Raw genomic sequence first — 24,367 nt, forward strand, 5'->3', positions numbered from 1 at the left:
ACCCTCCTGAGCACTGGGCATGTTTTTGATTTATGTGGGGGTCCTGGGAGTGTATGAGAGCAATAAAGAGAAAAGGCTGTGACTGCTATGAATTTAAACCTGCTTTCTAGAGACCAAGCTCCAGAACTGCAGTATCACTGTTCTAACCAGATTTTCTTTCCTCATGAATTTTTGCTTAGCCATGCTGGATGCAAATTAAGTCTGATACATGTGCTTTTTCATAGTGACATTATTTTCAGTGGCAGTACTTGTAGTTGAGCTGCCCTACCTTGACCATCAACTCTTGAATAAATTACATGCTTTTTCTTTATTTCTCTTACTAAATATTTAATTTTCTGGGAAAGCATTGCAACATGCTATAAACAGGATGGGAGCTAGGGTCATGGATTTGTTGTCTTGCAAGGTTGCTGTCTGCCTAAGGCTTGAAAATGACAGTTAAATTTCAAGGTAAGTATGCAGGGATATGATGTGGCCTGTGAAATGTTACCATCACAGTGGTAAACAAAATTGATGTTTTCCTTAGATGACTATTGCAAAGAGCCAAATAACTTTGTTATAAATTCTTTCTTGTGGTATGTGTGCCTCCCTCTGCTCCCTTATTGGGCTTTTACATGCATGCAGATAGCAGTGCAGAGTTGTTAAGAGCAGCCAGGAGAAAACTTGGTAGCATGGCTGGGCTTTTTGTGTTGCTTAACTGCATGGGTGCACTCGCTGCTCCAGGCAAGGAAAGAACCTTGTGGTGGTTATATTGCACTGGGGAAGAAAGTCTTCCAGAGAATAAGGAGACCAGAAGTGTCAGAAGATGGGGAAACCCATCCTAGAAACCCTGGCTGCTTGTTTGGAGGACACGAATTTTGCAGACACTCTCCCCCAAAAGCAGTTTAAGCCCCGAGTTGTTGCAGCAGCAAACCTCTCATTCACTGCGGTAGTAAAGAAACTGCTGCTTGTGTCATGACTTCAGTGAAGGATGTCCACAGGGCTGTGGCTGACCCTGTGCCTTCACGATCTGAGCTGCAGTTGCTTTAGTGAGCCATGGTGTGAAATGCTCCGATAATTGTTTTGCTGGGCAAAAACCTGTGCCTTCTCAAAGTCCTTGGGCTGTTTAATCATTTAAATTGTACATACTCCTGGGAGAGAACTTGCTGCCTTATACTTGTTTCCAGCCATTTGCTCAGTCCGTGTCTAACCCTGTTAGACAGTCTGGCCCTGTGCATGCTTGACATCTTCTGTTACCATTTCAGGCCCACAGGTCTGACGCAGTAGGGATAATGTGCCTCGCTGGTGTATCTGATTATCACATGTGAGGGGGTGCATGGCCTTTGAACTTCCTTTAAGGAGTTAGTCTAGACTGATCCTACTCCTAAAGAGGAAAACCTTGAAGATCTTTTAATTATGCTACAGTCTTGCCATACGGTGTTGTGAACAGTGATACGAGATGTAGGAATGTCAGGGGACATTACCTTCATGTTCGTTATTCTGAAAACGTGTTGTAAGATTGAAAGGTACCAAAATCTCCTTTTAGGAGCAATTCATTGTAAAATTAATTACTTGAGCAAGATTTCTTCAAATCTGAAATAATAATCTAGGGACTGGAAGGTGTCTTTTTTTAGTGTGTATGGAAAAATACCTACTGTTCTCCCTTTTCCCAGAGCACATGAGTAAATAGCCAGTATAAAAAGACCATCCATTTAATGCATCTGTCATCATGTACTAAAAAACTTAGTCTTCTTTTTAACACTTAATGATCAGGGATTTTTTTATATCTTTGCATATGACCTTTTTTAAACTACAGCACACAGGCAACACTGCTGAAGTTTATCTGAAGACTTGTCCAAAACATAATCAGTAATCAAACAGAAATCTTTTTGCCAGGATCATTATTCGAAAACTGTTGCACAGTGGGAACGGGTAAAAAAACAAAGTAAAAAGGATTATATCTGCTTTCCACTGGAGGGATGATACTATGTCAGTAAACTTTATCCTAGTTTAGAAGTCCATAGGAATGACCTTATTTTATGAAATGAAAATAAACCCACATACATGGGATTTGAATGGAGAAGACAAAACTGAGTGGCATTGCCAGCCCAGAATATGTACTGTGTTTGCAAGCTAGGAGTGTGTTAAGTGTTGACTACTGAAGTAATCTTCTGTTAGATTTTTGACCTGTCCTTTAGCTTTGGTCTAAATTATTTCTCAAACACTTTGGCAGAAATTGCTGGAGAGTGGGGGGAAGGGGAAATGAGGAAAAAGGAGGCTTTTCTAGTGCCTTGCCACTTACCTTTGGAAACACATGCCTACATGCCAAAAACTGACAAGGTGGCTTGGGGTGGGCGAGTAGCCTGGAGCCTGGCAGGGGAGGTCAGATGGACTAATGGAAGTGAGTGGTCTAGTTTAGCCCTCTCTTAACAACCTTCATTCGTACAATCAACAGCATCTCAGATCTTGGCACAGCTCACTTTGACTTGCTATTGCAAGGGTGCTCTCCTTGTCCAGAAGAAGAGCAGTAGAATAAAATTCATGAGCTCCTTTAGATCTCTGCCCCTGAAGTGCAGATGAAAATATGATTTCATCATCTTTATTTATACAGCTCATCTCAGTTTTCAGTGCTGCTCAGACTCCTCTTTACCAAACTGACATATTTGCTGAAAGTTTCTTTGCAGTCACTGTGGATCTTTTTCCTCTGCATTCTGGAGGTTTATTTATTTATTTATTTATTTATAGGCTTTCTTCAAACAGCCATCATGGGCGGCTTTGATTTTTGCTTTTATGATAACTGGAAGTCACAACAAAGTATCTAGTTCTCCTTATCACAGAGGAACACTTCTAAATATAAATTCATAAGCCATCAAAATTCAGAAAGAAAAAAGACTTCATCTTGGTGGGACCTAATTCATAATTCCTCAGTGCATTGGGTTTGGCAGCCCTGTAGGTTGGGAACAGTTTTGCAAGTCGTTTAAACTCCAGCTTTGATTACAGTGATTGGTTTTGCCAGACAAAAGGAAGATATTTTCCTTCTTTTCCTGTGGGAAGCTTCAGAACAACATTTAGCTGCCAGCTGGTCTTTCATGAGCAGTCTCAGATTTGAAATGTATGCATGCTTAACCTCTAGCTCTTTGCCCAGATGACTGCAAAACTTAACTTCCAGCTGGGCTTGCCCCCCTTTCTAACGGCTGAACTGTTGTTCTCTCTTTGTTTGCTTATGTTGGAGGCTGCTAATGCTCAAGAATTAATGATGGCAGAGGAGGACAAGAACATTACTACTGATTTGTAACACAGCCTTGATAATGTAGTTTGGCTGAGCATACTTCTAGGTCCTGGAGACTGGATCTCTTTGAAGGACAAAATATTCTTTCTCCTTCCCTCATCAAGCATTTGGAGATGGATTTCTTTTCTTCTGGAAAACACTTGCTTTTAAACCTGCTGTTTCCAAAAAAGCAGCAAAAAACTAAACCTAAGATTTCTTACACCTGTGCTTGACTCTGCTATGACCTACTGTTTTTACCACGGTGTCTTCGCTACTGCCAAAGCTATTATGAGACAGCACAGAGACCTGTCTTGCAATAGGTGGTTCTTTTTTGATGGAAAGGAGGAAAGGAAGTTGTCAGTTACCTACAGTTACATCTGTCTAACAATGTGTGTGAAGTGCATAAGATTGGTCTAATACCCTAAGGCTCCAGAATCTCGTGGCTGAAAGAGTTTTATATTGGAAGCAGCTTTGGCACATACCCCTCATCTTGAAGTGACACTGAACAAACTCTGGTGTCACAGATTCTGCACAGTTTCAGTATTGACAGCAGTGACAGTAATGTGAATTCATAGATACCGTGCACAGAGCAATGAGTGGTGATCACCTTCCAACCTAACATGAAGAGAATTTTAAGCCAAACTGTAGAGTGTTGATAGTTTTGCGTTTTGGTTTAGTTTTTTTTATGGGGTGTTTGGTTTTGTTTGGTTTGGTTTGGGGTTTGTTTTCTATTTTTGTTTTGAGAAGACCTTGCTACAGAAGTTTATTTTCTTGGATATTTTACTGACCTCTATCGTAATTCTCTTTGATCTTGTGAGATGACCCCTGTATTCTTGACCTGCCAGCTGTAAATAGTAGGGAAATGAGTCCTACTTGCAGCAAAGCTTATCACAAGTATTCCTTCCCAGTTGGTAGCCAGAACTGTTGGAGAAACTGGTTTCTTATTGTATTCTGTGAGTAGAATTTGAACAGCACAAGCAAGCACCCATTTAAAATATACACATTTGTGAAAGGCGTTCTAGATTCTGTCTTTCTGCAGCTGTATGTGCTGTACCTCATTTACCCAGAGGATGCAGAGGACAAAATGTTGGAAATTATGTACAGCAGAGGAATGTTGGAGTCTGACCCCTCCCTCCATAAATACAAACACACACCTCCTCTCTGTGATATGGGACATTGCCAGACATGGGGATGACAGTCAAGCTGAGCTCCTCCTTTCTTAGCTGGAAGGGCTGATCCCTTTCCTGATCATAGAATCCTGTGCCTTTTCCTTCGTTCTGGCACCTCCTGAAGAGCATACCCAGAAAAAATAAAAGGGAGTATTTACTGCCAGTTTAGTCATCTGACTGGGTCACTAGGGGAGTGGGACCTAGCAGAGATCCTGCAGAGAAAAACTGGTAGGACTCTGGTTCTTGGCAGCCATGAGCTATTGCATCAGCTCAGCTGTCAAGTCTAACTTCTCTTTCAGGCTTGCTAAAGACTCTAGCCATGGGATTTATCAAATGAGTATTATTTATCTGTTCTTTATGGGAAACAGTTTCCTTACTGTGTACCAGATGGGTACAGGTGCTTAAAAATGTTCCGGGTAGTAATACTCCTATTCACAAGATCAAGTAAGCAGTTTTCACACAAGCAGGATTTGGAAATGAGACACCTTTACAAAACTGGATGTCTCTTTTATTCATATACCCACACAGATACTGGTCCAGAACATCCCCATTAGCTGCTACTAGGCAGCTTCTTTGTTATTTCTACACTGTCTCATTTTTGTTTGTTAAGCACATCTGCACTTATGTCTAGGCCATAAAGTGGATTTTCAGGTTAATGGCAGGTTTGGACCAGTGTCGACAGAATGTATTTTTTGTTACTGCTTTTATAGATATTAGGCTCAAGTACATGTAGGCCCTCACACCTGGCTAAGGCAGCGTAGCAGTCTTTCGTTTGTGTTCTATGGGTGGTGCTGTGAAGAGGTTTAGAATTCAATGCGAGAGCCAGTAAGGTTACAGGTAAAGAAAAAAACGTGGTACGTACTATCAAATATTTCTGAGTCAGAGACTTGAATGCCATTTTCTTGTGTTGGGTGACTCTTGTGGTGACTTGTTCTAGGGAGCTCTGGACTGTTGAATCAGCTAATAAAAGGTGCTTCAGTTAAGGTGACTGCAGTGTTATTCATGGTTAAAAATGAATAAATGAATACAAATAGCACGGCCATTAGACAAGACGGAGCACATACTCTTCTATCCATTGCAAGAACATGTTAGCATGAAAAACAGTGTTTTGATGACCTAGACAGGCTAAATACAACTTCATGGCGAGCCAACAGAATTTAATAGATTTTTGATAGATTGTATTTTTCACTTGTGGTTAAGCAGTCTCTTTCACAGCATCATTGCTTACCTTTTGCCACTACATAGAGGTTCCCAGCATGGATCAGGGTCCTGTTGTACCAGATATCATAAAAATGGATAAGAAAAGACAGGAACTGCAGTCTTGTGTTTCTAGGCTGTCTTTTCATGGTCCTGACAACCCCAGCCTTGTGGTGAGTTTTCTACTGATACTAGTTGAAATGGTTTTGAAGGGAAGAAGTCTGTTGGAGGGAAGCTAGTAGGCAGTTACTGCCTTTGGTTGGATGGGGTTAAGTGTGTGTTTCAGTCACATATTTAACGCTTCTATGTGTGCTGAATGACCAGGTAGTTTAGTTTAGTGTGGAAGACTGCGCCAGGGTTATTGCACCATTTCAAACAAATACGATCAGATTTTCAAAATTAACTATAAAGGGTTCCAACTCTTAAATCCGAAATCCATCAAAAATAAAAGAATATGGTAGCTAGACAATACTTCTGTACAATTTTACACCTTCTGTCTCAAATTAAAATATTTGGAGCTGTGGTGTCTGTTCCTAAATCCCCACCCCCACCAGTAATTTTGTTCATATGTTATCCATAAATCTTGTCTGTTCTAAGTGTTCCAACTAACAGTTAGGCAAAACGTTTAGCATAATGATATGATTAACAGAGTCCATTTTTTTGGCAGCCTCAATGCTGTTTTTCTGAAGCAAGCATTGCAGTTTATCCTGATTAGAGATACGAAGGAATTCTTCTTCTTGGAGGTTTTTTTCCTTTTTTCTTTTTTCTTCTGTAGTATGAGGATTTAGGGGTTCTGCATTCATTTTTCAGGGGTATTTTGTGTGATTTGGCTGGATCTTTGAAGTGGTAATATTATAAATCTCCCAATCACCATTGCCCAATCTGTTTTAGTATTCAAGTGCCTAATTTCTGTTTGTAATCTGATTACTGGCTTGAGCTGCTCCAGCTTGCAGCCTATTGCTATGCATTTACTGTACTCCCTAGGATGCGATAGCCTGACAGCTCCAGTCCTGTGCTATGAAAAATCTCTACGCGATATTGCTAAGACAGGCCTAGGGCTGTGGCTGGTTGAGAATTAGCTGCTATTGTAGTTTCTCTTTGCTGAATCCTTTGTTTGTGCAACCATGTTCAGAAATCCTTGGATCTCCAGCTATTTGGGAAATGTTAAATACTCTGAGGAGCAAGGTAAGAGTTCCAAGTAGATAGGAGAAAATGCAGTTCATTTGTGTGTGTTTAATCTTTCTTGTATATATGTGTGCATGTGTAAATATTGTTTGACTGGATCTTTCTGCAGCTACATTAGCTACTTTAGCAATTAGTATGCAGTTAGTCACCTAGGCTATTTCTTTATTTCCTAAAGGACACTTTTGAAAGATCCGATTAGATGGATCTTTTAATTAGCTTAACTTGCCACCGACTTAGGGCCTTTAAATATACTAAGTAAGACTGGAAGGTTGCATCTACTTTTTTTTATTAAAATTCAGCATTTTTGATTTCCTGTGTATTAAATTATTGGTAGTGGTTTTATCTGGTAGTTTGTACCCAAGAGGGAGGGGGACTAGACTGAACAAATGGTTAAACTTGTGAGCAAGTTTGATTTACACTTCAGTAAATATACTCTTGGTTTTAAATACAAATATTTAAAATTGTTTTAATGTGGTTATGAGCATGTTTAGAATTCCTCAGTGAAAGAAGGAACAAAATGCTGTTGCAAAGATTTTCCTTCTGTGTATTAGGTACTGCGAGGGTGGATTTTTTTCTTTAAATTAACCATTGAATTAAGACTGTGTTAAACTGATGTTTCTTTTGTAGGCATATTTATTTTCTTTTGAAGCAGAGTTGTTTTACTTTTTCTCCTGTGTTTGTATTTAATTTTAAAACTTCCATATTGTAGTAAGTTTTATTGAACTTTAATCCTCCTACATGGGGTTAAATTTGAACAGGAGGAAATACGTAAAATATCAAAATAATATAACAGTATAAGGGGGGGGGAAATTGCCCCTGTGAAATATAGCAAAGGTTTAAGATGTTTTTGAGGTATTATAGATGTCATATGTATGAATGTTACTGAATGTGTTTAATGGGTAGCAAGAGCCAGACTAGCTTGTGTGCCCCCTCTTAGCAGCCCTTCTCCCTCCCATCTCCCAAGCAAATCAATGAAAGCTACTTTCTTCCCTTCCAGTATCCCCTCTCCAGTTTTGCCTAGGGTAGGGAGAATTTCTCTGTGGTCTATGTGTGGTTTTCATGGTGGACAGCTGTTTTAGTGCCAAAACCTATAGGGTGGGTTATATCCTGTTACAACAGCTATAAATTTAAGATATGTCTGGTTCTGATTAGCTAAACTGATACTGAGCTGGGCTTTTTAAGTTACTGCATACTCTTCTCACAGTAATGTAAATCTAGCCTTTTTAGAGGATACTTATGGCATGGAATATTCTTTTTAATGTTGTAGTGTAAAATATAATACTTTCTATACCATTCGTACTGTTTTTCTTATAATGCTCTATTTTTGTCTAACAAGATGTTTCTTTGTCATCTGCATGCTTTATTCTCCATTTACTTGGAAAGAGAAAATGAATGTTAACAAAAACAGGGAAAAGTTGCCTATTAAAGTTGAAGAATGCTATTAGCAAAGCTGCTTGAAATCTGCACTGACTTGTAGCAGATGACTAAAAAACGCCTTTTTGCACATTTTAAGCCTCTTTATCAACCTGGTTTTTTGTTTTGTTGGTTTTTTCTCTTCTCTTCTCCTAAATCTGCATACCTGCAGAGGTGGTAGAAAGAAGTGGAAGAGGGGCGGAGGGTGAAAATTTTTCAAAGGCATAGACAAGAGATACACTCTCTAAGTTAAGACCCATGTCGTCAGCTATAATTTTCATTAAACCTTTTCTGCAAAAATAAAGAAACATCCTACCTAGACTTTAAAATACTTTGTATTAGCAAAACGGCCTTTGAAATATTTAAATCTCAGCTCTGAGGTAGAGTAAAAGGGGTGTAGCTGCTTTTGAATTGTTCTAAAGTACAGGTTGTGTAATATTCACGTCTGTCTTTTAAAAATAAAATGAATACTGCATCAGTGACCAATTGTTTCTTAACTTAGGGCCTTGGGATATTAGAGTTAACACAGATGAGGATGGAAGGCCATTTTCCCATCGGAAGTAAATTATTAGTAGCTTCATGTGTTTTTCAACAGCAGTCACAGAGCAGGTACTCCCCTGCTTCCTGGCTAGGAGTTCTCTAATGTCTCTTAATAGCATCCTCATTGTTGAATGGGGGGAGCTGGTACATGGAGCACTGGTCCCCCTTGCCACTGGTCATCATTTAAATCCTCTGATGATGCTCTTCACTGCAGAAATGAAAAAGTTAAATTGGGGGGAGATATGGGAAATTGCCCATTGCTTGTTGTGGTTCACAAAGCTTTGGGAACCTAGTAACTTTGTAATACATGCTTTTTGAATATAAGGCTGCATCTCACACAGATGTGTAAACACGTGTTCCTCTCTGAAGGAGAAGGTAAGCATGTTCAGGCTATTCAGAAAAAAGATTGGAACTTCCAAATAGTAGAAAACCTTCAGAAATATTTCGGTCTTGCATGGTGTAATACTGTTGTTGCAACAGATCCTTAGCTGGACCTCTCAGACTTCTGCAGTGAATATGCAGTTTTTATAGTGTTCCTAGGCTTCAGCCAAAAAGGCTTTTACTGTTTGCAGCATTTCACATTTGCAGAGGGCTTCATAAACATGTCTGCTGCCTGTTTTATAAGCTGGGAAACTGAGTCAAGGAGTTTAAATGATACTGCAGTGCTGTACCATGAATACTGGGATTAGAACGTGGCAGTTCCATAAAGTGTTGATGCTTTGATATGTTTACTTATATACTCATTTTTGCAAGGCTTTGGTTTATCACCATCTTGGATGTGACAGCTTATGCTCCTTTGACTAGAACGAAGTCCTTTGTATGGTCTTTTTCAGTGAAAAAGAACAATGATTGGAGACTACAACCTAGCTTCCTAAAAGTTTCTCTATTGAAGCATGTTCACTATGGTGTGTTTTCTTTTCGTTTCACAGATTTTGACAAAGAAAACTCAGTCAGATTTAAACCTTCACGATTGCTCCAAAGAAAGGGAGCATTAAGGTAAGGTCAAGTTTTTCTTGCCCAGTGAGGATGACTGGTTGCACGATTGTAACTTGCAGTTATTGCTTGAATCTGATTATTCTTTTGTCAGGGCAAATTATTATTGGTCCTCTTGCAGGACCAAGCTTTTGCATAAAGCAGATGCTCTGAACAGGTATTGAAAACACTTAACTGCCTTCGAAGTGATGTGAAAATTTTTAGCTTGCATTGCTAAGGGAAAAGTCTTACTCTGCACTGAGCCTCCTGCCACTGCAATGCCCATTTTTCTTTGCATGGCACAAACACAGTACAGACATCTAGTGAACCGGCTTGGAAAACTGGTCTGTCTAAAAAAGAAGGTGGCTGAAGTGGGTGAATTAATTATACAGCCATACAGAGAGCTTTGTCAGCACATGGGAGGGGGATGCCGCAGAGATGAATGGAGAGGTGACGCTGCTTCCTTGCAGGGCCATGCTACCTCGTGCCTGCAGTCTTAGGGCACAGTTCCACAAGGCTGAGTCAGGGGATACAGTTCAAAGTTAAGCAAGGTGGTAGGTCACATTCCCTCTCTCTTCCCATCCTCACTCTGACTGCTTTTGGTGCCCACCTTTGCTCTTGCTGGACTCATTCATAACAGTGCAGAGGGGAGGTCAGGGAGTTGGGAATTGACTTCTGCCCCAGCAACGAGCTGTTTTGTTGGCTCAGCTGCACAGGAATACACCACCTTTAGGCACCCAGGCTTATGTGTGCAGGCATCTTTTCAGTCAACGCACACCTTCTGGAGTGCACCTGATTCCATATAATATTGTTTTTTAGAGATGGAAGGAATTAGGTGTACAAGATGCATTGTGTTATGGAAGGCAAGTAGTGGAAGGTAGAAGTGGGAGTAGAAGAGAAGGATATGACTGTAGAACAGACCTTTTACATAACAGTCCAGGGAAGGAAATACTCCTTGGAGGTAGAAAAAGAGAAGAAAAATGAATGCCAAGCATCTAGCTGGCAGGTATAAAAGCAGATTTTCATGCATGTGTTTCAATCACGAAATCTCAGTGTATCCCATAGCTTTAATCCAGGTGGCAAGGTAGTGTGATCAGTGGCATTTGGATCAAACTTGTGCTTGCTTTTGGGCATGTAACTAGGTTAGTGGGGCAGCTATTTAGAAATTGTATGCTGCTGCTGCAGCAGCAGATGAAGTTTTCATCTTGGAATCCCTGATGTATAGAAGCAGCCCGCACTTACCTGGGAAGTTGCAAGAGCAGTATAACTACTGAGACTGTCAAATACTTTACTAATGTCACATTACACATTGTGACAAAAACTGTTGAGACTGTGAAATATTGTTGCCTGTGTTTTAATAGGAATCATATGAATTCCTGAACATTGGAGAGTATAATGGGTTTGTTGGGAACCTGAGACCAAACCACACATAAATCCTACATGAAACAAACTCATGGGACCTCATGCTGTTGATTGCATTTCATAAACCATGATCATAGGCTAAATTTCAGGCAAGCAAAGGAGAAGTTCCTCTTGCAGTATCCAGATTTAACAGGGACTTTAAAAAGAAAGAGTTCTTGCAAACTGCTAAATTCTTTCATTCATTTAGAGAAACCTATATATGCCTTAAATTGTTTGAATAATGAATGTGCATAGCCTAGCTATTAAGTGCAGAGATTTCTGGTGCTGCTTCTCAGAATCTGCACCTAAATTTATAGCATGATTTCAGAAATTAAGTAAAGGTGAGTAGATGTAGTAGATGTAGTTTTATAACAGGATTGCCCATGAGTTTGGAAGTACAGTGTACTTGGCATCCAAGTCTGACAATCACACCCTGCTTAAGTCACTAAATTGATGATGCAGCTGCTTCTTTAGCAGAGAAACTAATAAAGCAGGGAGACATCTGGATAGATCCCTTTGAGTGAAAAGGGAAGTCTTGGTGAGGAATTACTTACAACTGTATGTTGTGGGGGTTTTTTAAAGCCTTATGAGTAGTGTCCTGTAATACTTTTTTTAAAAAATAATTTTTACTATTTGGAATTGCTTGAACAACCTTCTGACTCAATTTAGATTCCTAATGAATGTTCTTATTGAATACTGTGACATGTCCTAAATAAGTCTACTTTCATTTTTAGAACTAATTTTATATATGTATCTATAAATACCCAATTGTTGGCTTGACTGTATCATCTTCAGAGCAGTGGTCTGTCTCTGAATCCTCTGTGCAAGTGAAAGCAATGTAATTGATACATCAGTTTAAAACAATTTGTGTTTCTATTTTTATTATTTATTTATTTATTATCTTATTTAAAACAAGCAATGCCACCTGCAGCTTTGCAAGAGAAAGCAAAAACACTCCTGAAGAGGAAAAACTCCTCCATTGTGGATAAAATAGTCATGATATGAAAATAATTAATCATTTAAAAATAAACAAGAAAATAAGAGTTTACAGTCTGTCCAGAAGGAAATGGAAAATGACGAGCGTAAGGGAAACTGGGAAGGAACTTTCACAAAGCAGATAACCTGTGATGCTCTGTAGCCCACTGAGGGTTAAGCTTAAAAAGTTTGTGGTTATTAAAAGAATTTTAATGAAATCTGCCAGTGAGCAAAGCTTGGAACCCACCCTCAGTACAAAGGAGGAGGGAGCTCATATACAGGAAGAACTGGATGACCTTGAGGAGTAATAGAAAAAGGATGTAATGTAATAATACTAAGTGCACAGTTGTGCATTGGGGGCTGATAAATTTTTCTGTCACTTGCAACTGATGAAAGCAAAGCCTTGGCATATTAGTTTCTCGTGCAGGATTGAGCAAGCAATAATAGTGTAGATATAAAAATAAAAATGTATTATAGATCCTGGCATTCATCTGGCTAATCATATAATAATGTCTTCTCTTTTAAAATTCCTATTTTTATGAGACACTGCTAAGACCCAGGTCTGGCATGAAGACTGTCCAATTCTAGTCACCGTATACAAAAACATGACCTAAAACTGGAATAGGTAGAGAACATTTTTACAGATAACCAATGAAACTGAGAGCCTGTCTTGAGGAGCTGAGTAGATGTGGAAAACTTCTATTAAGAAAAATAAGGTAACCAATGACACAGCAAATGAATGGAAACAGAGGGAAAGACATTTAGACTGGGTTTAGAGGGTCTCTGGCTTCAGAGTCCCTGGAACTCCCTGGAGTTTGGAGGAAGGGGCAGGAGCGAACCGAACTAGTTTACAGTATGTAAAAGTTTGTTGAGGATCCACAAGCAATCCAACCATACAACTCTTTTCAGAACCAATGGGCTAGTGTCAGTTCTGATTCTGTATGATTTTACCTTTGGAACTTTGTGTGGGACTGAGGCATAGTTGTGGTTGTTAGTGTACAGTTAATGAAAGTTTTTGCTGTATGAACGAATGTGTTTCCATACAGAATTCCATGTTTATGGAAACTTAAGGTACCGCGCTGTCACAAGCATTATGGAAGCAATTGGAGATGCTGCTAGATAAAGCCCAGGTATTCAAAAATCGTGAGCTGGGTCCTTCAGCGCTTTTGAGACAAGTCTTAAGTAATCAAATTGATTTGACAGAATACATTTTGGGTTTGATTTATAGCCTTAGGCCAATATTATTCACGTTTTTCAAACTCATCCATAGCCAAAAGGAGTAGAAACTGCTTTCAAATGGAAACTGGGAATCTCTCCACCTCGGGGTTCTCCAGAAGCTGTGTCTGTAAGAAAAGAACATATTGTGAGGCTAATAAGAATCAGGAGTGTTGGCCGTGTGGGTTAGGCATATAGAAACATGCGGTTAACTGTCTGAGTCTCTGCTTAGTCTCAGATGATACACGTACTCATTTGCTTGTGGCTTCTGTGTGCTATTTTTTAATTTTATTTTGTTTTTTGTTTAGTTTTGTCCAAGTGTTTTTACCCTGTAAGGATACACAGTTTTCTGTAATGGACAGCTTATCGCAGCTCTTCATCTTCTCCCTTCTATTTTCTGTAGTGGCTAACATTGCTTTTCTTGGCAGTACTTGGAATAATATCTGTAAGTGCAGTTGTTGGAGACAATTAGGAGCAGGTGGCATGGTGCCTCAATGTGACACAGCCTAATTTCTTTATTGTCATTGGAAGAATTTTATTCTCTCTTCAGTGTCTTACAAAGGAGTATTATCTATAAATGATAAAGAAGCAAATACTTCTTGGAGTTCATATAAAAAGTTATTAGTCATTACATGTTACATTTCTCATTGAAAAGTTTTTGTACTGGAATAGTGAGTACAGAATTTTTTAAAAAAACTTTTTTTTTTTTTCATTTCTAACCAAATATCCTTGATGAAAGGGTATTCGTTTATTTAAAAAGCCATTTTAAAACTATACTGAGGAAGGATTTTCCAGCAGGAAGGCTGTGCAATTTGTCTTACCAAAATGACAGTAAATGATACGGCACATCATTACCATGGCAAAATGAAGAGCCTGGGATCACTGTGGGATTTTGTATCTGTTACACCTGTCCACACAGTTTACTAAAGGTTTTAAGACTAGTATAAGTTTTCTTATGCCTGGTTGGGATAGTTTAGAAGTCATAATGGCAGAATACAGCAGTTCTCTCTATTTTTAATAATTGGAGAGAAAAAAATCTCACTCTGTTTTACCCAAAAGGAGGAATACTTCCTCTAAAAAAGTCTTTGTAGACAGTAGCTACCTTAGACCATTACGACACCTAAATTTTACAGTTAAAATTTGTATATTTAATGAACATATTTAAAGAAATGTTTTGTTTCATCTAAATGGACATTTTTGCTGTTTTGAAAAGACAAGATATAAAACTAAATGATCTGCTGCTCATATTAGTGTACTACAAGCCATATAAGATCCAGACATCAATGCAGTAACAACAATAGGGCAGTCATGCATAAGGCTTCTAGGTGGAATGAACATGCAGTACTGCGTTTGATGAAATATGTTTAAATATTTATGAAGAATCATTCAGTATAGACAATTTCAAATGTAGTTGCTAGTAGAGCATTTTGAAGGCAGTCTCCAGTCACTATTTTAATGTAAAAATGTGTCACAGTCTGTTCCAAACAAGTTTCAAATTATGTTCAGTTTGGCTTTGTGAGTTTCTTGGGGTTATTTCTTATTTTGTTCTTATGGAAAATATTTTCTTTGGTATCTCTGTTACACTATCTTGCAGTAAATTGGTTACATCTTGGGTTTATTTGATTTGTAGCAGAAACATCCACAGTTCTGTAAACCAGATGTTGCTTTCAGTTTTCAGAAGGAATTCTCATTTGAAGATAAAGAAGAACTTGCAAACAGCACAAAGGATATCGATGCTAATCTCTTAGCAGTACTTCCAAAAGGTAGGTAAGGGAGACACATTATGAACACAAGTGGTAATTTAACAGCATGTGAAGTTTAGTCTATCGAAGCGCAAGGCACAGTTAAGATCACTTAGGCACGAATGTTTTGTAAATGAGTTTTCTTTTCCCTGTGAAGTATGCATAGGGGATAAAACGGGATTAACCAATGCTCTTTTACAAGGCCTTTTTACATCCCTGCTTCATAAAGTGCTGCTTTATTTACTTAGTTTTCAATAGGTTAAGATTAGTTGAAATTCAGAACTTGAGAGCGGTTTCTTTGTATAGTTAGATTAGTACTGATTTCAAGTGTACTAACTTGGCTTGTAGTCATAGCTTTTTCCAGTCCCCTTCAGTGGCTGGGAGAATCACTGTGCTTGTGTTACTGACTACACACTGAATTTTAATCTTGCATGCTAAAGGACCTGCAGTAGATATGGGGTTTGGGAATTTTTTTTCTTTAAACTTTTGTCTTAGTCTGAATGACTTATGAAGAAAACAGAAGTTCTGTCTCTTATCTTTTGACACAGTTCAGGTAGAGGTGACAATTAATTCTCCTGAATTATTTAGAAGAGATCACAGTCTGCTAGGAAATAGCTCTTGACGAGTAAAGGGGGACATTTTGACGTAAGATCAACATGTAACTGGCATAAATATGTTCCTTTCACTCAGAGATGCTGTGAATCTCAGAACTTTGATTAAAAATCTAATGGTATTTGCCCTTTTCAGACAAACTACAAGGCTAGATGCGCTAATCTCAGCGTAAAGGAACTGGCTTGCTCTTTTAATGTCATTTGTTGCAAAGTTCCTTTAGAAAGGAGCTTTCTTCCAGTATAACACTTAAGTGATATTTGATGTGCTTTTTAAAAAATATAATCATTACAGATGTTCAAAGAGACTTGATTGACATAATGATGGGATAGAGTAATTTATACAATACAGATGCCCTGAGAACACCCTGATAGTCATGCTGGCCAACAACTTAATTGCAAGAGCCTTCACTTGAAAAACCTTCTTCGTAAGTTTCTTCTCAGTGAATTAATTTCTTTTCCCAGATGTCTCTATTTCCTAAGAAATTATTCTCTCAATAAAGGCATCAGATTTGGTGTGTACCAAACTTAAGAAAAAATTAGCAGTGCGAGCTGATGGTTACATTCTGAGGGACTACTTAAGGCCAAACACTTTCCAAAAATCCAGGTTATTTGTCCCATCCAGGGCCTAACTTCGATCCAGATTTGCACATGTTGGAAAACTGGAGGATTATATTTAATTCTCAACTGATACAGACTGAACTGAAGTTCAAAGAGTCTAGCTGAAGTCTCACACATTGCTGCCTGCAGTTACGTATTTGACATTTAGTATGCCTCTGCTAGCACAAAGAAAAGATAAATGCTTCTCAAAGTTGGTCTGCAGACTATCATCTTTCTAGGTGAGAAGAGGAGTTAGGGACAAGGCTGGTAGGCTTCACTATTGCATTAAATTTTCCTCAAAATGAAAATGTATATACCTGCATTGCAATGGTTATTTACTAGCTCTGAGAAATTAAGCCTCTGGCAGGTAAACTTCTGATCCACATCTATACAGGCTTCACAATTTTATGTGTTCACTCTCTAGTAGGGACTTTTGGAAGGCTTGATTTAGTTTTTACAGCTTCTGTATTTTAAAAATAAAACTGCTGTCACATGCCTGCAACTTTATCCACGTTTCCCCTCTGCTGTTGTCAAAGAGGGCTTTCAGCAAAAACATATTTATATTCTGTAACAAATGATTCTGAAAGATTTCTGAAATCTGTAAGAAATCTTTCACCTTAATGTAAGGAGTTTTATAAGCATTTTTATAAGGTGCCCTCCAAATGTACTTTTTGTTTTTTATTCTGGGACAAGGCATGAAACAATACTGCTTTTGCTAAATACTGGTATTAGGAGGTAAATTTTGCTCAGAAGGTCTACAGTTACCAAAATTAAGATGCCTCTTGGGAGTCTACCTTAGAGAGTATCCTGCCATAGCAACCTGCTCAACATCCTAAACTAAAGCCTGAAGTTCAGGGCTGTTCCTGAACTGTGGCTGTTCTTCCTGTTGCCCTCAACTATACTGAGCAGCAGTGCTTACAAAGTGTGTTGGCGTGAAGAAACTTAGATGAGGAGCTTTTACTGTGAATTTAATTATTTTAAGCTTCTTAGTCTTTTCATATGTGCTGAATCAGATCTTTGTGCTACGTCTTAGGTAGAAGTGGTGTTATTCTTTAACACTGTCATGGATGTTTTTGAAATGGTATAGCCTTTGATGGTCATGGGGAGAAACATCCCATGAACAGATGGGAGATTGGCACCAACATGTCCAAACTGCAAACTAAAAAAGAGAAACCCTATCACCTAAGCTTGCAATGGCCAACCACTGTCCTTATGAGTGAAATTTCTCCAACTGGCTTTCATGTTTTGAAGTCAAATATTTTATTCAGCAAAAAGAAATCACTAGAGTAGAAGACTTCCTGCATTTTGTATTCTTTTTTTGCTTTATTTGTGCTTCTTTTCCCCACTTCCCCAGACAAAGAATATTGCTGAAACTGCTTTCACAAAAAAGCTCTGCAGATGTTGGCCAACCTAGCTGAAATTACTGTCTGGAATCTCAAGTGTGGAAAAAGTGTAAGGCAGCATAAGAGTAGTCCCATGCTATTTTTGTCCCATCTTGTTTGGGAAGGTGTTGGAGAGATTCTTCATGAGGCCAGTGCTCTTTTTAGGACTGCAAAAGGGTAGTAGAATCTCTGGAACTTCAGCTAACACATAGCAAGAGGGTGTTGAGCTAATGCTGCTGGGAGTTCTTTGGATGTTCCACATTTCTTGTATATGAACAACTTATAGTCACGTTTCCTTTTTTTGGGGGGAGGTGGGAAGATGACTTTAGTATATGAAGCTATGCTTTAGAGCTTTACTAAAGCTGGGTAAAAGACCTGTTCTCTGATGATGGTTTTAGGGACTGTATAAATTGGTGACTAGGGAAGAAAAATGATCAGGATTTGGATGGAATGTATTTTTATTAACTGTGAGCTGTGGAGGCCTTTGACCTGTCTGAAGTGGCAGAACAGTTATGGGCTTTGTTTTGACCATTTCATGTATGTATAGCCAACAGATGGAACAGAAAAACTCTTAAAAGCCAGAGGAACAAACTTAAACAGAAGTAGATTTGGCAGAGGTGAGAGGGAAATATTCGTAAGAAATCATTTTCTTTGGTGTGAATGTGAGATGAAAGCTGGTTTCATATGGTTAAATTCTCTGTTTAATACACTTCTATAGCTAGCACAGCTTGAATAGGCAGGGCAGCTGCAGGAACTGCTCATGCATTGTGAGAAAAAACTGTGAAAACAACATGTAAAGGCTCACCTTTGCTTTGGTATTGGTTCAGGATGCAAATTCTGCATTGCCCAAGTCCAGTTTCCACCCGTCTCCAGAGATCTGTGCCTGGAGCTTGCTGACTTTCAGTGGCTATCTTGCACTGTAAACCTCGTCAGCAGTATATAGGCTTCAATCTGCTTTGCTGCAGATGCTGAAACTAGGCGTGGAAGAAGTGTCCCTTGGGTTAGTGCTGTTAAGTAGCTGCATACTTGGCTACTCTGCATTGCTAGTTGCATCAAATGTGTACGTATCAGATTTTTTTTCATGGCATGATCACAATCTGAGCTAACCTGGCTTGAGGAATTGAGGCGGATAGCTTGAGTCTACTTTCTGTAAAAATGTAGACTAAACGAGTTGTTTTGGGGAGTGGCCCAGTTGATTTCTTCCCCTGGCTAATCACACATGCTCAGTGGGCCCTCGTGTAGCCTCAGACACTACATTCATACCTCATTCATTTGCTTCTCTGAGTAGTCATGATCAGAACACATTCATTCTTGGTGATGCAAGAAATTTTACCTGAAGTCCTAGTGGCCATTCAGCACATAAGGTTGATATGGCAGCCAATGTCAATAGTGTCTGTATCTATGAGGTATGAGCAGTGGTATTGACTATAGCCAGCTTCCTGAATATCCATCAGCTGAGCTGAAACCCTGACTTAGCGATGCATGCAGAGGAAAGCGAGAGAAGGTGCATCAGACCTTTGAAAGGGTAGTGTTTCAATAATGTTTATCTTCTAAGTATCTAGAGCTATGAAGTCCGGTAGGGAAAAAAGGTGATAGATTTACTTCTGCTGTGGTGTGGAACAGCGTCTACTGGACACTTCTGGCTCATCAGGCATTTCTGATGGCAATCTAAGGCTGACTTAGCAGGCTGTAGGCTTTAGCTTGCTTTAACTTGTGATCCCTGGGTCAACAGGATCAGAACCCCAGAGGTGCATTACATCAGAAGGCACATACAGCTTTTAGCACCGTATCTTTGCCAAGGCAATGATATGGGTGGGTATGTGGCAGGGGGTTGTTAGGCGCACCACCTTCCCCCTCCCCATCCTTTGGCAATGTGGATGGTTTCTCTTCCTGGTGGTAAGAAGTCACACCATACTTGTTTATGTAGCACTCACTGCTCCAGTGTGGTTTGCAAACATCACTGATAACTGCACATGTGTGTGTGTGTATATATATATAGGGATTACTTCATCTGTCATGCCTCCTGTTGGTTCACTACTATTTTGTGAACTGTGACAGCTGTCTACTAGCACATAACACCACCAAACAGTTTAGGGGGAGAGAAGGAAAGTATGTCCAATTGAAACTACAAGGGAAAATTAGCAAGGTAGAAAGTGATTAACCATGCAGGAATATCATGAGGGTACATGGTAACTTTTACTCCAACCATGAGTCACTGCGATTCTTGCAATTTGCTCAGTATAAGGGAGTGGAGGAAAGTAAGGAATAGAGGACACTGTTTCTCTTTAAACATACTCAGTCCCTAACCTCTGTTTAGACAAGATAAAGCAGTAGTTCCATACTACCTGGTTTTGAAATAGGTTATTATAGCATGTGAGCTTGACCTCAGCTAATCAAAATACAACATACCCACTTTGTAATAGATTTTGAAAACTGCTAGGATGGCATAGCAGGTTCTACCTTAGCCTGGAAGTACCTGGAGGGGAGGACACCTTGGTGTTTACACCTGTGTACCTAATGCACTTTTGACAACACAAGCTTAATAATTGAGTAAAACAAGGAAAATGTTTGTTCCCTGACAAAAGCTGTTTCAAACCTCTTACCTCTATTTGACTGTTCCTTCTTATCCTAAAGCATTATAGCAAGTTTCTGTGAGTTTTCTGAAGCTTAGTAGCTTATAAACTGCATAATCTTTTGTTGTCTCAGTTTCAGAATTAAGAAAACTGTTTGAACCAAACCACCAAGATTTTTTGGAAATGAAAAGGTAAAAAAAAAAAAAAAAAAAAAGTCTTTGGCCTTTAAAACAAAACACACGGCTGTTTTGTTATCTCCTCTTAGAAACTTAGAAACCTCAAATCTTCAAAGATGCTTGATTTCACATTGTTAACATCTTTTTCAGAAAAGAGAGAATAGCTAGACGCTTAGAAGGAATTGAAAATGATACGCAGCCTATGCTTCTACAAAACTGTCCAGGATCAGTCACACACCGATTACTAGAGGAAGATACACCGAGATATATGCGTGCAACTGATCCATACAGTCCCCACCTAGGTAAGCAGCATATATCAGTCAATCTTGTATTGCTGCATTATTTCATGTTTACTGCCCTATCATTCGTGCAGTACATGGAAGGGAGTTTTATAGAAGAGCTGTAGTCAGGGGGTTTTTTAACTTGCCTTTTAATTCTTCAGTTGTCTTATTTGAAAAAGGTTTATTATCCATATTGTTTTAAACCAACAATAATTTCATATGAGTCTTGTAAAGAATTATAAATAATACACATTTCTTAATCATTTGTATGAGATATAAGTGCAAAAATGTCATGTGTCTGTTTAGTCATTAGTACACTTTGTAAGAAAATGGGAAGCTTTTAGTTCACTTGATGTGGATGGCAGGTAGGGTACTTGGAGTTTTGGGATGGACTTGCTCATATATGGTGTACTTTTGACAGGAAGATCAAATGAAGAGGAAGAAACTTCAGATTCTTCTGTAGAAAAACAACCCAGATCATCAAGATACCGAACAGAAATCACAGGAGGTAATACAGAGCCCTTATATACTACAGGAAACATGGATGTCCAGGAACTAGAGTCAAAAGCAGAAAGAATAGCTAGGTACAAGGCAGAAAGGCGGCGCCAGCTGGCAGAAAAATATGGATTATCTCTTGATTCTGATTTGGATTCTGACTACTCATCCAGATATACACGGGCAAGGAAAGATCCTGACAGCATGGAAAGAAAGGGAATGAAAAGTGAAAGGCAAGGTGATGACAACAAGGACTGTGGCTCCTTGTATTTGTCTAGGACTGAGGTGAAGGAGTCGAAGAGTGTGATTGCTGAATCCAAAGAGTGCTCCAGCCATGGAAAAGATGTTGTTCCAGACAAAGAAGACCTCTCAAATGAAAAGAGTGATGGAAAAGCAGATGATGACAGTGCCATTGGACAGGTTTCTGACCCTTCAGCAACCTTGGATAGTTCTGTCTCCCTTTCACTTCCTGGGCGAGAATCTTCCTCCTATAATGAAGTGCCAATATCACCAAAGCAAACCCCCAGAGAGTCCCTTTCGTCACCAAAGCGGGCAGCCTCACCAATCCATTTGCAGAATGACCAGCACTTGCACAGCAACATCAGACAAAGGTAAGCATGATTTTTATTGTCTGTTTGTACAGTAGCTTCTTTTATCTTAGATCACCTTCTGCAGCAATGTCTAATGTATTTATTACCGTTGATGAATGTATTAAGAGGCTTTGGATGTCTCAGGCCCTTTGGGGGTGGGAGGAGAGGAATAACTAAGATATTTATGCAAACTAGAAATTGATGCACTTATGGTTCTAAATCTGCTTTTTTTTTTTTTTTCTTTCTCCTTAACTATTCTCCATAACTATTTCTTTTCTCCATTAGAGTAAGCCTTTAACTTTTTATTCGGCATCTTGTAATTGTTTGGTGGGGGGTTTCCAAGTAAAGGCAAGTTGTTTCTCAGCAAAGGCTTGAATAGCTATGTGATGGCTTCAGCGAAAACAAAACAGTTCTCAGAGTTTAAAGCTGAAAAGCGTCTTGGGTCAGTTGAAATAATAGTCCTTTTCCTGCTGAGACAGTGTAAAAAACCTTCTGAACTGTTACAGTTCATCTTTCAGATAATATTGGGGTATGTGTGTGAAGGGGCAGAGGGGAGAGTTAAAATTTCATGCTGAATTTAAGAAAATGTAGCCTTCCTCGTGGTATGCTAAATTGCTTCAGATTTGACAAATTTACTCCAGTAATCCAGAAGGAAAAAAACCCACAACAGTTTTCACTAATTTCACATCATAATTTCACATTATGGTATGGTAACTGGAAACAACGCGTAGCTAAGAATTTAAAAGCAAGATTTTCTCTAAGTGTGATTCTTTAATTTCTATGTAGATGCATAGATGTAAAATAATAACTGTAAAAACTTGTTAGTGTTGCAGCTCAAAATGATGTAAATTGTAATGAGAACTTAATTGTAAACACATCTGCATCATGCTGAGCAGTGCTGCCTGTTTCTAAGGAACTGAAATGAACTGGCATAAACAGAACAACTACACATTTTGGCATTTTTTGCAGTAGGTTCAGAAGCAAGCTACCTTGACTCGGTGGCTTTAATCCTCCCTTCAAAATCAAAAAACTTGATTCTTATTTGTTGTGGCCTTTCTTATTAACTGGCATAAGCATACCTTAAAGTTTGAATGAAGCAGTCTTCCATGTCGAAGGTTAATCACCTGGAGGATTAAGTCATCTATTTACAGTGCCTGTAAACTGCTGAAATGTACTTAGCCTTTTTTGTTTCACTTTATTGCATAGGATACACCAGTATAGTCTCTTTAATATCTGTTTCATAGCTTTTCATTGTTTAGGTGACTTCTAATCCTGCTCGTCATCTTTTGCATGGATACATAGCTATATGAGCTATCATTGGACTCTCCCAATTAAGCCAAAATTTTAAAGGAATATTGTAATTTCAAAAAAGCCATCAGAGGGAAAGTAAGTCAACATATCAACATACTTAGGAAGTATGACCTTCTATTTAGTTTATGTTTTAAGCTTATAATTCTGGTGCTACAATAAGGAAAATACTCATTGCGGGATCACCCATGCAGCTGAGACCAGAGTTGTGCTGAAACTCCTTGAGCTGACTAGGTTCTTTCAGGCGCCAAAAAACTTGTCTTTAAAGCAGTCGCAACTCAAATGCTACAAAATATTATCCCTTATCCTCAAATAGTAAATTTGAGATAAATCTCTTGACTAATCCAGTTACTGATAGGAAGGGAAATTGGAGCAATGGACCCTTGACAGGTTCTTTTCTTTGTTTTATCATGTGAAGGAAGGGACAAATTTTTCAGCCTTAGGACAGCAAAGAGAATATCCCATCAAACTTTATAGCCAAGAATGGTCTGCTGCAGTGTAAAAAGAGGGTTTATTTTTTTACTTTCATAAAGAAATCCTAGTCCCTGTTTCTGTGAGGGGAAACCAATAAAGCACTGAATAATGAAATGCCTTCTAGATTGTTCTCTCCAGCTCAGGAGAAGCTGCGCTGCACACAGCATTGGTGGGATAGCAGTTGTCCTGGTGAAACACGTGCTGGCTATAGAGAGACACCTGAACCTCCTCATTCACAGATCAGCCTTTAATGTAGAGAAACCATGTCTCCTTATAAAGCTCCTTCATTTTTAGTTAGCAAGTGTGGGGTTTTTTTTATAATGCAGCTTTATAAACCAGTTACAAGTTCAGACTGAGCAGGCTGAAGGCATTATCAAATCATTCACAAATTCCAGCTGTTTCTTTTTAAAGCTGCCACTTCTGGCATTACCTATTTATTTATAATAAAAGATGCTGCAAAAGTTGGGTGGAAGAGAATTATAAGGAAACTGTTTTTAATGGGGACATATTTTTAAATTTGTTAAAAGTTATATGTGTGAAGCACTAAGGGGTCAGCTATGTTCGGCAAACACTGGAGACAGGCCCCTTCTGCAAGGTCTTCCTTTTTTTGAGACTTTGTTGTTCTCGATTTCTAGATAGGTAAGATCCATTTTGAAGTAAGTTCTGACAACTCCATCCCATTTGTAGTATGGTCAGGTTTACTTCTCTGCAGTCTCTACGCTCTGCAGTAGTGCCATACTAAACAAAAGAGAGTGGGGCAAAAGCATCAGGAATAGAGTTGGCAGATCCTTTAAGTATGCTTTCCATAAAGTGCAAGAGTTCTTGAT

General features: G+C 38.9%; 1 protein-coding gene across 14 annotated transcripts in view; it reads left to right on the plus strand.

Moving 5' to 3' along the window:
• The window catches only part of SVIL (supervillin), a 142,487-nt gene that overhangs the window by 61,656 nt on the left and 56,464 nt on the right, over positions 1–24,367 (plus strand). For 12 of the 14 annotated variants that reach the window (XR_008747521.1, XM_055806458.1, XM_055806456.1 and 9 more), the window contains 5 exons: positions 9,678–9,744; positions 14,983–15,074; positions 20,350–20,407; positions 20,543–20,694; positions 21,095–21,779. Coding sequence is in view for 13 of the 14 variants with exons in the window: in XM_055806460.1 (XP_055662435.1) it covers positions 9,678–9,744; positions 14,983–15,074; positions 20,350–20,407; positions 20,543–20,694; positions 21,095–21,779 (1,054 nt within the window). In the remaining variant the exon portion in view is untranslated. Of the gene's footprint in view, positions 1–6,602; positions 6,796–9,677; positions 9,745–14,982; positions 15,075–20,349; positions 20,408–20,542; positions 20,695–21,094; positions 21,780–24,367 lie in introns of those variants that run through there. The other 2 variants (XM_027781723.2, XM_055806459.1) reach the window with 2 other exon arrangements.

Source organism: Falco peregrinus, chromosome 5 (assembly GCF_023634155.1).
Source record: "Falco peregrinus isolate bFalPer1 chromosome 5, bFalPer1.pri, whole genome shotgun sequence".
In the NCBI taxonomy this organism is placed as follows: domain Eukaryota; kingdom Metazoa; phylum Chordata; class Aves; order Falconiformes; family Falconidae; genus Falco; species Falco peregrinus.